Source organism: Paroedura picta, chromosome 2 (genome assembly GCF_049243985.1).
Source record: "Paroedura picta isolate Pp20150507F chromosome 2, Ppicta_v3.0, whole genome shotgun sequence".
Taxonomy (NCBI): Eukaryota; Metazoa; Chordata; class Lepidosauria; order Squamata; family Gekkonidae; genus Paroedura; species Paroedura picta.
The window spans coordinates 74047662-74061244 of NC_135370.1; the positions used below are offsets into that span (position 1 = coordinate 74047662).

At 44.4% G+C, this 13583-nt stretch overlaps 1 protein-coding gene and 1 long non-coding RNA gene across 8 annotated transcripts in view; one reads left to right on the top strand and one right to left on the bottom strand.

Annotated features, from left to right (window-relative positions):
• Positions 1 to 13583, top strand: part of SPEG (striated muscle enriched protein kinase) — a 132620-nt gene that overhangs the window by 64100 nt on the left and 54937 nt on the right. For all 7 annotated transcript variants that reach the window (XM_077320803.1, XM_077320804.1, XM_077320808.1 and 4 more), the window contains 4 exons: positions 2900 to 3043; positions 4722 to 4904; positions 11492 to 11700; positions 12745 to 12833. In XM_077320803.1, the coding sequence (XP_077176918.1) occupies positions 2900 to 3043; positions 4722 to 4904; positions 11492 to 11700; positions 12745 to 12833 (625 nt within the window). The remainder of the gene's footprint in view (positions 1 to 2899; positions 3044 to 4721; positions 4905 to 11491; positions 11701 to 12744; positions 12834 to 13583) is intronic.
• Positions 1737 to 5505, bottom strand: LOC143829616 (uncharacterized). The gene is made up of 2 exons (XR_013228193.1): positions 5213 to 5505; positions 1737 to 2155 (listed from the first exon to the last, which is right to left on the bottom strand). It is a non-coding gene; the product is annotated as an uncharacterized LOC143829616 (long non-coding RNA).

A 13583-nucleotide genomic window follows, 5' to 3' on the forward strand; every position in this document is an offset into this window, starting at 1 on the left:
CCAATCACAATTAGTGGAGCAGAGATTGTGGAAGGATAAATGGAGTGTTGTTGGCAGTGGCCTGAGTAAGGATAAAAAGGCTTATGCTAGGCATACAGGGTTCCCTTGATGCTAGGAAGCCTTCTTCTGTATGTTCTAGCTGGTTACTGAATCAGAATTGCAGAAATTAGGACACTTTGGAACTCTTAGGTGCATCCCTTAAGTCACAAGCAGTGTCCCAGATAATGAGCCCTCTGACATGCCTGGCCCCTTTCCTGTGCTCACCTGCTGCATCTGCTAAAGCCAGCATTAAGATCTGTGTAGGCAAGGGGAATGTGTGAATTGTTCCAGAATAAATTTGGTCAACTCACTCATCAGTCAGTCTCTGTCATATGAATAACCATTTCTGAATCTCTTAATGAAAACTGTCCTGTGACTCGTGCCAAAGCCAATTTAAGACACACGGAAAGTTTGGATGTCAATATCTGAGAATTTTTTATTATTCAACTGTTTGCCAATTTCCAAGGATACAGATTAACTTTTCTTAATCTACTCTCATGCTTTCAAGCATTCACCAGAGTATCTCTGTTGGGGTACTTATGACAAATGTTTCCTAGAAAACATTTTAAGTGTAAAAATCAGCAAGAAACTCATGTGAAGATTGTTACATATAATGACTGCACATGTGTGTGTTTCACATGGTAAGTAGGAAGTCACAGCTTTTTTGCAGCTTTCTTGTACATAAAAGATGTTTGTACATATTGGCTTCACATTAATTTCATATTAGGCTGCTTTAAGTAATTCACCTTGTGGTTTTTTCCTGTGATGACAGAGAGTACGTATTGCTGGTGTGCCAGAATCCTTTGGAATTGCTAAGATTTGTATCTTTACTCATTAATGCCCAAGGGCACAAAATAATTCATTAATCTTTCATTCATATAGGCTTTTACATTTATACACATACATACTTTCTATCTTTCACCTCACATACTAACCGTTTCCTAAATTTTAGTAGTATTTTTGCCAATTGAACACACTTTGCCTATATTTCAGATAAGTAAATATATAGATTTTTCATCTTTGCCAAAAGAAAATATCTGATTGACTTGATCCTGATTGACAATTGATTGATTTAATCAGGGTTGACTTAATGCTGAAGAATTTATAGGAAGTGCTTGGCAGACTACTGTGGATGTGAAATCTTCACAAAGCCCATTCAACTAGTAAACAGAATAGCTCAGTCTGGTAGACTGAATGGAGACCCACACAGACCTGTGATTACTGGAAGATGGAGAAATATAAGGGTTCAGCTGCAGGAATTCATAACCTTAACAGCAGGAGTCTCTATGAAAGAGAGGGGGGAAAGCATTCACACATCAAACTACATATGACACAGATCCATAAACAGTATCTCCAAAAACAGTGTGACAGTTTCATAGATATAACTCAGGCTACAACTAACTGGAAAACGTAACAATGTGGCATGTTCAACAATTAGTTGGTTCACAGTTGGCTCACAGGTTCTCCAAATGGCTTACTTGAGTTTTAAAAAAATAACTTCTGTGCATAAATATCTGCTGAGTCAAGAGCAATGAGATCTGTTATTTGGATTAATACAGACTATTTTTCCAATTACTTAACACATTCTTGAAGAATTTTAACAACCTTGTAAGGTAGGATAGCATGATTGTTCCCATTTTGCTGGAGCTGACAGGCAGATCCATCTGTAATGCATGGCAACAGGGTTTTTTTAAAAAAATACATACTCCTGGTAGCTGCTATAACAGAAAAACATTGCCATCTCTGCTGTGGTTGTCAGAAAGGCCATTTTGTGAGAAGCCAATTGGCCAAAAAATCCAATTTCTTTTACTACAGGCATGTTGGATCAGCCCCAAAGCTTTGACACCTAAATATAGCTGTTCTGTTGATTTCCATATTGATCATTAATGCCCCATCCCGACCTCCCATTCTGACATCTCTTTGCACGTAAATTACTTATTACAATACCTACCTGATCATGGGTCTAGTTTCCTTTGCTACAGATATTTTGTAAAAGAATGCTTGCAGAGAACATCGCTATGCTTCCTGGCTGGCCAAGACCAATCCTCTCCTTTCCACTGGCTGCAGAGAAGGGACATTTCTCAGTCTTTTAGAAACCTATGGAAGCCTGCCCCACCTGTCAAGGGAAGTGTAGGAAACTGGAAGAACTGTATGTTAGAAACATGTATTTCCCTTCTTCAAGTCTCCCTTGTTCCTTCATCTCTGTTTCAGATTAGAATAAACTTTTTAAAAACTGGAATGAGAGACATTCTCCTGGCTAACTTTCTACATGGTTGAGCATGGTTGCTACTCAGAGATGGCTGCCTTGCCATGCAGAGGCAATGAGCAAGTTCTGGGACCTTCCACCAGTTAATGGAGAGTCTTTCAACTGTGTGAAGCCACTTTTCACCTCAGTGGAGTAAACACGTCTGTCTGTATTTATAAGGTTCCCCAACAGGGCAAGTAGCAGCTACCCAGGCTGTTTTAGATCTGAAAAATGGAATGTGGGAAATATGTAAACATCCCCTGCTCATGCAGCATTCCCAGTCTTTATGCCTGGTATCTGAGTTTTTTAAAGGGCACTGGGAGCTCTGGACAGAGAACTTGGTCTGGCCCCTGGGAATCAGCTGAGAAACACTGGATTAACAATCTGTTGTACCTTGTAGATAGAGATACCACTGAACAGGCTGTGACCACCTGCATATGAAAGAACTCTCTGGAGCAACCCTCCTGAAAGTATGAATCCACATTCCAATTCTCATCTGCCTCACTATGAAACTGAAGAGGCATTATGTTTTAAACACTGTCTTCCTGCAGTGGTTTTAGGCCCCCGGCCTTCCATACAGTTCTTTTGGCAGCTGTTCTTTCTTCCTCTCTGCAGAATCTTCTGATGATTCCTACATCTCAGCAGGGGAGGACCCACTGGAGGCACCCATCTTTGAAATCCCCATCCAAGATGTAATGGTCACAGCTGGAACGGAAGTGTTGCTCAGATGTATTGTCACAGGCAACCCTTCTCCAGAAGGCAAGTGTACAGGGCACCAGACACAGGGTACATGATGGGTGGGAGACATGCACAGGAAAACATATCTCGAGCTTTGTGTCTTTAACACTATTCATCTCTAATATTTATATTCAACTTATATACCAATGTTGGCTATCAAAGCAGCTTGCAATTAATTATTCAAAATATTGTCCACTGCAGTAAACAACAGCAACAATATTGAAACAGCTTATATAGCATAAGAATCGGCATGGCTTAGTGGTAGTGTGTTTCCTTTACATGCAGAAGGTCCCTGGTTCAGAACCTTCAGTTAAGAGTATCAAATAGGAGGTGATAGAGTCAAGTGGGTAGCCGTGTTGGTCTGAAACAATGGCCAGTGGCCCCTTTAAGACCAGCAAAGTTTTATTCAAGGTGTGAGCGTTCGTGTGCATTTCCATCTTGATTAGTTCCATTCCATGTCATTATATCTGAGGAAGTGTGTATGCACACAAAATCTCATACCTTGAATAAAACTTGAACTCTAAAATAGTAGGTGATGTGAGAGGGCTCAGCCTGGACCCATGAAGAACCACTGCCAACTTGAACAGACAATACTGACCTGGGCGGATTCAAAAAAGCAGCTTCAAATGTTCAAAAAAACATTAAAATCAAAGCTGGACAAGTTAAAACAATAGGATGTAATGGGAGTATTCCATAATGGGGGGTATTCCATAATCTGAGTACCACCATGGAGAAGGCTCTGTTCCTAGGAGCCCTTAATCTTGCCTAGGAAATTGGGGCAGTCTAAAAAAGGGCTTTCCAGAACAGCTGAGCAAAGATTTATAGAGATGCAGGTGGTCCTTAGGAGACCCTGGCCAAGGTTGTTCAGGACTTTAAAGATAAAACAAAAGTACTTGTATTGTCTCCAGATACAGAACAGATGTTTTAGTAGTGGTGATATGTGTTTGGCTGTACAGATTCCTGTTAATAACCTGGCTGCTGATTTCTGATCCCATAGAAATTTCAAAATACTTTTCCTAGACAGCTCTAGATACCATGCACTGAAGTAATCTTACTTGGGCACTGCCAAAGCAAATAAGATCAAAAATGTCTCCATTACTGCAGGTCAAATTTCCTTCCCATAATGAGTCTACCAACTCTGTGAACATTTGTTTTGTTTTCTGTGTGGCCCATTTTGCATCTACAAAAGTTATTGCTTTTGAACTCGGCCTATGGTCCTATTGGCAACCCAACAAAAATGCCTGGGAAAGCAGGGGGGTATCAGGAACTGTCTAAAATTCTAGTGGCAGCCATCCATCTCACCCCCCCCCCCCCGGTGATGTTCCCTGATGGATGAATGGGTGTGGTGAGCATAGCCGTAGATCAACCCCCCCCCCCCCCAAAATGGCCTGGCTGTGGTTGCCTGTGGGGATGTGGGCAAAGCAAGTTCCCTTCTTTGCATTAGGTTTGGGAAAGGATTTAGAGAAAAGCTTCACTTGGCCATAGATATGATGAAAATATGGAGGTTGCTCGTTTCAGGGGATCTGGAAAAGGCAGCATTTATGTAATTTCATCCTGATTGGTTTTGGCAGTGACACCACTCCAGCTCCCAGTGGCAGCAATGGGGGCATATAGCTTGGGTGCTTGTGCTTGCCTCTGCACACAAGTTAGTGGGATGTCCCCACCTGCTCTAATCACTTACTCATCCCCTTCTCCACAGTATCATGGCGGAAGGACGGGATCCCCTTTGGGAGCAGCACTGCCCGCCCTATCAAAGCAGAGGGCGAACGCCACACCCTGCTGGTCAGGAGTGCCCGTGTGGCTGACACCGGCCTCTACACTGTTTGTGCCACCAATGAAGTGGGCGAGGCCTGCTGTAGTGCCATCTTGACCGTGCGACCAGGTAAGTGCAGGATGAGCACAGCTGCCTTAGTACCAACTTGTCAGGTGGTAAGAGGGATCCTGCCCACAATTGCTTTGGCCGCCAGATGGTTTGCAGGGCCAGAGCCCAGCAGTTTCAGGCCTGGGTGTGAGGCGGTTTTCCCTGCCAGCCCAGCTTCTAATCCTGCTGAGAGAAATCGGAGGCTGCCTTTACCCTACAAGGCTCGGTTTAGGCTAGGGCGCCTGACAAGCAGCCAGCAGGCTTGAGTGAGGCAGAGAGGGCCTGCTTTGCGGGCTCCAGCACCACCAGCCCGGCGGCCACAAAGGTACCTTCCTCCTTAATCAGTGCTTCCGTCCCGCCGCAGGCACTCACTCCCCTTTGCCGTTGTTTCTGGGCACGCCGTAGTAAATCCTCTAAAAGGATGCAAATGAGATCACGACGGATGGGTTGCTCTGACATGTGAGTCCCGGAGGGGCTGGGCCGCTTAGAGCGCGGGGCGGGCGCCTCCTTCTGCCGCGGCTGGACGGGTAGGGGCTCCGGCCGGGCAGGCGGCCCTGGCGGCTCTCCCCTTCATCTCGCTAGCGGGACCTGCTTGTCCTCTGCTCGTTGGACGCCGCCTCTGAATCTGGTATTTCGCTTGAAGTGGGCAGGGGGAGAGGATGTAGGGAGTTCACGTCGCTGCACGGGTTACAAAACTTCGCTTCGCGTCCTGCCCGCTGCGTTCTGGGGGTCGTGGGAATACCCAAGGAGAGGGGCAGCGAGGGCACTCCCTCCCTCTCTCCCTCTCCCTCTCTCTCTCTCTCTCTCTCGCTGCTGTCTGGGCATGGAGATGGGGAACAGTCTTGCCAACACAGGGCGAAGGGGAGGGGGCAGCCTTCCTTCATTGCTTAACCATTTTCTTGCCCGTCTGGCTGGTTGCAAAGATTAGAGGCACCCAACCCCACGAGGAACTCTCCTTTTGCTCTTTGCCCGTGTCTTCCTTATAAGTAGAAAGCAAGGGGCTCTGCTTTTGAAAGCCAGTCTGAGGTGAGAATCTCCTTGGTGGATAGGCTCCTGAAACAATATTTTTTTTCCTGAAATGGCAGCATCTGGGCTGCCTGCCTCTCCAGGGACAAAGAGTAGCCTCGGCCTCCCTGAGGCTGGCTCTTAGATAACTTCGTTTATGAAGATTCATTTGGGGGAGGGGAGAGGAGACCACCTTTCCCCCATTCAACCCACACATCTAATCCTTGAGTATGATGTGGAGGCTTGAAAAATGAATTTTGGGGTGAGGATCATCTGCTTCTGGGGCTATTTCTGTGCAAGGGACTGAGAACACCCCCCTTCCCTTTTTGTGTGTGCAAAGTGGGTATTATAGTTGACATAGCCTTAATATGCCTCCTCCCTTTCTTGTTAATGACTGATGTTGATTGACCCCTGCCGGTTTGAAGGCCAGTATTGGACATTAGAGAAATAGGTACCTTTAAACAAGCTATCCCTGCCTCTCTCTCCCAGACAGTCCCGTGTCACTGACTGTATCTGCCAGTCCTACAGCCAGGACTAGATCTGACCCCCCCCCCTGCATACTTGGCAGCTTGTCCTTGTTCTAGCTACTAATGTCACCTTGGCCCTCTCAGGGAAAGGAGGCCAGGAATGCCACTGCCAGTATGAAGAGAGAGTGGAGGCCACATCCAAGCCTGGAGCTCTCCTACTCTGCCCTGCCTTCTTTTTTCCCTCGGTTGGTATGGCTGGAAGGAAAGAACAGGATGTGTGCTTCTGCTGGTTCCCCAGATTGCCCTTTGGTACAAGAGGAGGTCAGATTGAGACAAGAGTCTTCCTTTATTGCAAATCAAATTTCACAGTTCCAGAGTCCTCACATCGCCATAACCAATACATTATGCAAATTACACCAGTTATGCAAATTATATCATTTGTACAGCTGATATTTGGTCAAATCAGTCGTTCAGACATTATTGATTTAGACGATAGAGATGTTACCTGAAATGGCAGTGTTAACACATGGTGACATTATCGCATCAGTCTAAGACTCCTATGCTACTATGCTCCTATGCTACTGCCAAGACAAATCTCCCCCATCTTATATTCGTGTAGATGGGGTAGGCTTATCTTGGCAGTAGCATGTGCGGAAAGGATCTAGGAGTCTTAGTAGACCATACATTGGACATGAGTCAGCAGTGTGACTCGATGGCTAAAAAGGCAAATGGGATTTTGGGCTGTATCAAACGGAGTATCGTGTCCAGATCACAGGAGGTGATGGTACCACTTTACTCTGCTCTGGTTCGGCCTCACTTGGAGTACTGTGTTCAGTTTTGGGCACCCCAGTTGAAGAGGGATGTTGACAAAATGGAATGTGTCCAGAGGAGGGCAACAAAGATGGTGAGCGGTTTGGAGACCAAGACATATGAAGAAAGGCTGGGGGAGCTTGGTCTGTTTAGCCTAGAGAGGAGACGACAGAGTGGATCTGATAACCATCTTCAGGGATTAAAAAGGGTGCCATATGGAGGATGGCAGAATTGTTCTCTCTTGCCCCAGAGGGACAGACCAGAACAAATGGGATGAAATTAATTCAAAAGAAATTCCATCTCAACATCGGGAATAAGTTCCTGACAGTTAGAGCGGTTTCTCAGTGGAACAGGCTTCCTCGGGAGGTGGTGGGTTCCCCATCTTTGAAATTTTTTAAACAGAGGCTAGATAGCCATCTGATGGAGAGGCTGATTCTGTGAAGGCAAAGGGGTGGCAGGTTACAGTAGATGAGCGATTGGGATGTGAGTGTCCAGCATGGTGCAGGGGGTTGGACTGGATGGCCCATGAGGTCCCTTCCAACTCTATTATTCTATGATTCTATGATTCTATGCACAAGGAACTATTTAAAATAATTTCCCTGCTTACCTGCAGGAAAATTGGCAAAGTTATCATGTCAAATGGAAACTTTAGAAACCAGTGTTCTGTCTGGTGACTCTGGCAATAGTAACAAAGGGGTAATTTTAGACAAAAGCTTTCCTACGAAAAGCTGAACTGATAAAGTTCTTCTGTGAAGACTGCGGCCTCATATAAAAACAAACATCATGTTCGTAATTGTCACATGGTATACTGAAGCATGACTATACCTCTTCAGAAACTTGGGGATAGAGTTTGTTATTTGATATTTGAATGGTTTGCTATTTTTATGGGGAAAACCTATCCCTGCTTGTGGGAAACTAGCAAATCATTGAGAAAGAATCTGAGATTTCTTTCTGACATGCTGGTATTCTTACAAGCAAAGGAGGCTTTTTACAGGGGAGCCTTCAAGCATTCTGAAATGACATAGTATTACAAGGGTTATACCTTGTGATATTTATTATGTAGTTTTTTTCTAAATCAGCCTTTAGACTCAGCAAATGTAGCAATGGTCTCTCTAATGCAATCCTGTTCATTCTAGCATAGGTACAGTGTCCTAATAGCAAAATAAGGCATAGTGGAACAGAACTGATGGGATGTTGGTTATAACTGAGGATAGGAACCTGGGAATTGGCATCCATTGTAAGGGACAGTGGGAAATGAAGCTTATCAGTCTAACCATTGCCACTAACCATGCAACTTTAGGTCCAATCTTTGTTACAGGGGCAACATTGCTTCCCCTCCTTACATTGCATGCTGAACCAATAACATTCAAATGTCCTTGAGCAGCTAGAACAGAGAGCTGTGATTTCTACGACTCAGTACGGGTTTCACAAGAACAAGTCATGTCAGACCAACCTTATCTCTTTTTTCGAGAAAGGACTACCTTGTTGGATCAGGGGAATGCTGTGGACATAGTTTATCTGGATTTTAGTAAAGGTTTTGATAAGGTTCCACATGATATTCTTGTTGACAAGGTGGTAAAATGTGGTATGGATACTAATTATGTCAGGTGGATTGATAACTGGTTGACTGATTATACCCAAAGGGTACTTGTTAATGGTTAATGGTTCATCATTCTGTGTTGTTCAATATATTTATAAATGATTTGGATGAGGGATTAGAGAGGATGCTTATTAAATTTGCAGATGTTACTAAACTGGGAGGGGTAGCAAACACAACCGAAGACAGAATCAGAATACAGGATGATCTTGATAGGCTCGAGAACTGGTCTAAACGGAATAAAATGAAATTCAATAGGGACAAATGTAAAGTTCTGCATTTTGGTATGAAAAACCACATACATCAATATAAAATGGGGGAGACTTGTCTTGGCAGTAGTATCTGCATAAAGGATCTAGGAGTCTTAGTAGACCATATATTGAACATGAGTCAGCAATGTGACTCAGTGGCTAAAAAGGCAAATGGGTTTTGGGCTGTATCAAACGCAGTATCGTGTCCAGTTTATGGGAGGTGATGGTACCACTTTACTCTGCTCTGGCTCGGCCTCACTTGGAGTATTGTGTTCAGTTTTGGGTACCACAGTTGAAGAGGGATTTAGACAAACTGGAGCCTGTCCAGAGGAGGGCAACAAAGATGGTGAGGGGTTTGGAGACCAAGACATATGAAGAAAGGTTGGGGGAGCTTGGTCTGTTTAGCCTGGAGAGGAGACGACTGAGAGGGGATCTGATAGCCATCTTCAAGTATTTAAAAGACAGCCATATAGAGGATGGAGCAGAATTGTGCTCTCTTGCCCTGGAGGAACGGGCCAAATCCAATGGGATGAAATTAATTCAAAAGAAATTCCATCTAAACATCGGGAAGAAGTTCCTGACAGAGTGGTTTCTCAGTGGAACAGGCTTCCTCGGGAGGTGGTGGGTTTGTAGAAATTTTTAAACAGAGGCTGGATAGCCATTTGACAGAGAGGTTGATTCTATGAAGATTCAAGGGGGTGGCAGGTTACAGTGTCAGCAATAGGGTTGTGGGTGTCCTGCATGATGCAGGGGGTTGGACTAGATGACCCAGGAGGTCCCTTCCAACTCTATGTTTCTATGAAATGAGAGAGATCATGTGAGAAGAGTTGCCAGTGGTCTTGTGTCCCTGAGTGGAACTGAGTTATGGGACTGAGTTATGGGACTGAGCATGGAACTGACTTATGGGACAAAACATTCCATAATGTTCCTAAATTTAAAATGTGAACAGCTAGATTCCAGTCCAGCAGAACCTTCAAAAGTGAATTAGCTCTTAGTCGCTAGATATTCTGGTTGGAGAGCATAATAGTTCTCCACTTCCTTTTAATGTATTTTTTGGCTGAGCAGCCCATTTTCTTTGCTGTCTATCCCACCCATTTGTTTAAATATATGCTGACCCAGCCTAGGACACTGAAGGACCAACTAAAATCCTTCTTTTGTCTTTGTCTGAGGTTGGCAGACAAGAGGCTGATGGTAATTCAAAACTAATAAACTGCTTTATTTCACTTTTGAGGGAAAATGATCAGGTAGGTATCAGGTTTAGTACTTAAAAGATGAACAGGTAACAGGAATGAGATAACTTTGTATAAATAACAGCTTGTTACAATCAAGGAAAGAGAAATCTTTAAAACTGTGGAGTGAGATCTCTTGACAGTTACTGTTTGTTTATTTATTTATTTATTTATTTTAGATTTCTATACCACCCTCCCCGAAGGCTCAGGGGAGGTTGTTGGTTGTTTAAACCAACAAGCATAAGCTTCTCTGCCTTTGTGAAGGCAGGAACATTCACACAAGTTCCAATTTGCCTTCTTAACCACTTGATAGGGATGACCCCCTTCTACAAGGAGCCATTCCCTCAGGAAAGGGCTGTCCTGTGTCCCACTTCCTTAATTGAGCAGTCTCCTTGATCCTCTCACTCAACTCTCCTCTCTTTCACTGCTCTCACTTCAGTCTCAGCTGTTCTTAACAACCACTCTTAACTGGCCCTCTCACCTGCAGAATCCTGTTTGAATCCTCCTCACAAGGTATTCAGACTTGGTTAAAACTTAACCTTTGATAGTCAATTACAGGGAGTTTTGAAGAATTTCAGCCTATCCCAGTGCCTGTCTACGGCCATGAGGATATTCAAAGGAGACAGGGGTTAAAGTTTGATTCTTTGTATATGTCTTTTAATTGCTCTGTAAATAGCCAGTCATCTTTAATTAAATGGCTTTTTATCACCCTTAGGACTTCTGGTCATTTTTTTTTCATTTAGCCTTTTGCAAGGTACCAGAATATTCCAGTGGTCTTTTGTCATTATTTGGAGTACCTCTCTTCTCCATGTCCTCTTAACCCCCCCCCCCACAATAGAATAAATAGAAGCTTTGTCAGAAAATAGTGCACTAACCTAGGTAGCAATATATTTCTATATATCAATATTTCAATATATCATGCAATCGTTTAAAGCCAGCTTGGTGTAGTGGTTAAGAGGGGTGTCTTGTAATGTGGAGAACTGGGTTTGATTTCTCACTCTTCCACATGTAGCCAGCTGGCTGACCTCGGGCCGGTGATAGCGTCTGTTGTGGGGAGAGGGTGAGTAGGTGATTGTAAACCACTTTGAGATTCCTTTTAGGTAGTAAAAATTGGAGTACAAATGACCTAGGTGGAAACATCCCCTGTTAAGTGGATATTCTACTGGTATCCTTTCCTCCAGGGGTTAGAGCCCTGACTGTGCTCTGTGCATATAAAACTCCTCATCACTCCCTTCTCCTGTCTGTCTAGCTCCCCCAGAGACTCACAGTCGACTGGCACCTCCCCATGAACTCAGCAGTCCCGTCACATCGGATGAAGAGTATCTGAGCCCCTTGGAGGAGTTCCCTGAGGCTGGCACTCCTCGGCATCACCGTGTCATGAGAGTCCAACCCCGTTCTGAGATTGGTCCATCCCCTGCACATGTGGGCATCAACTTCAAGGCTGCACCATCCTTTGAGGTGAGGGGCACAGTTAAACTAGAGGGGGTAATGTGGGGATGCATACAGTTTTGGAATTACTGAATCAGTATTCACAATGCTAGCCCTCCTTTGAATGCTAGCTCATTCCACCAGGTCGGTGCCAGAACCAAGAAAGCCCTGGCCATTGTCGAGGCCAGACTGGGAATCACCAATAGTTTTGCACCTTCAAAATGAAGCGCCCTGCTGGGGGCATAAGACAATAGGTGGTCCCTCACCACAGATGGCCTTTAATGGTCAGTACTAGAACCTTGAACTTGATCCAAAACACAACTGGTAACCAGCTGCCTCTGCACAGGCTGGATGTGGGGCCTCCAAGATGTTCCTGTGAGGACCCTAGCAGCTGCATTCTGCACCAGTTGCAATTTCTAGGTCAAGGATAAGGGAAGGCCCATATAGAGTGAGTTATAGAAGTCAAGCCCAGAGGTGACCGTTGCATGGATCACCATGTCTAGGTGCTCATAAGACAGATAGGGTGCTAGTAGCATAGGTTGAAAAATTCCTGCTGGGTTACTCCATTGATAAGGAAGTATCCAAGATCACCCCCAAATCCCTGGCCACAGGTAAGATCTTAAGTTGCACCCTGGTCAGATTCAGAAGGCACCTTTCCAGATCTGGTCCCTTCCTTCCCAGCCATAGGACCCCTGTTTTGGAGGGGCTGCCTTTCAAGTGACTCTACTCAAGCCATCCAGCTACGGCTTCCAAACTTCTGAATAAGATGTTTATAATAAGATCTGCTTTACATGAAGAAGGGCCTAAACTCAGTCTTCAACATCCCCTGTTAAAGGATCTGGAATTAGATGATGTTCAAGAACATTCTTGAGATCGTGGGCAGTTGCTGCCAGTCAAGAATACTGTGACCTTGACAGACTAATTTGTGGATTTATTATAAGGCCACTTCCTTTGCTCTGGTAAAGCTGTTTGTGCTGCCCTAATGGAATCTGCTCCACTGGCAGCCTGTCCTATATAAATCCTGATTCCAGCTCTCTTCATCTATTGGCATGATCCTGATGCTTTCTCCTGCAGGTGGCACTGAGTGACCAGACAGTACAGGAGGGACAAGATGTGGCCTTGCGCATTCAGGTGCAGGGGGAGCCCAAGCCCATTGTGCACTGGTGAGTAGGTTCTGGGGGCGGGCATGCCTTCAAGAATAGCCACATCGTCCTGACAGGGTTGGGATTTAGAGTTCTTTTCCAGGCTTGTAACTAGCCATCAACCCAGTTGGCCCTGGTAACTAAAATCAGCATCAAATAATTGGGCAGAGAAGCATCTGTAAATAGGGAGGACAGTTGGTTCTGTTTTGCTTTCAGGTTGCCATAGTTGACAGTGACCATATTTATTGCTTATTACTTATTTTACTTAATTAATTTGTTTTATCCTGGATTATGTAGTTAATACTAATTATTTCTATTTAGACACTGTCTTTATATGCCATTAAGGGTTTTTGTATTTGTGTATAGACCAGGAATATAGTAAAATTGCTCACTAGTAAAATGTATGGGCTGATTTGCATCATTGACATTTCCCTTCTAGCAGGCACCAGATTCAAATAGGAAATGGTTAGTTATAGGTATGCTGTGCAATGGAAGATCTCCGGGCCTTTATCCTCTAGAGCAGGCTTTCTCAACCAGGGTTTCATGAAGCTATGCTTCTCAACCATATCCTGCCCCATCACACCACTTCTGTGGTTTCTCGAAACCTGAAAAATGTTTCAGGGGTTTCTCAGTGGTAAAAAGATTGAGAAAGACTGCTGTGGAAGATGTTTTATAAGATCAGAGATGGGCTAGTTCAGATGGGACAGGGAAGAGTTGCAGTGTGGAGAACTGGGCTCTTCAGTATTGTGTGCAAGAATACCTTGAATGTAT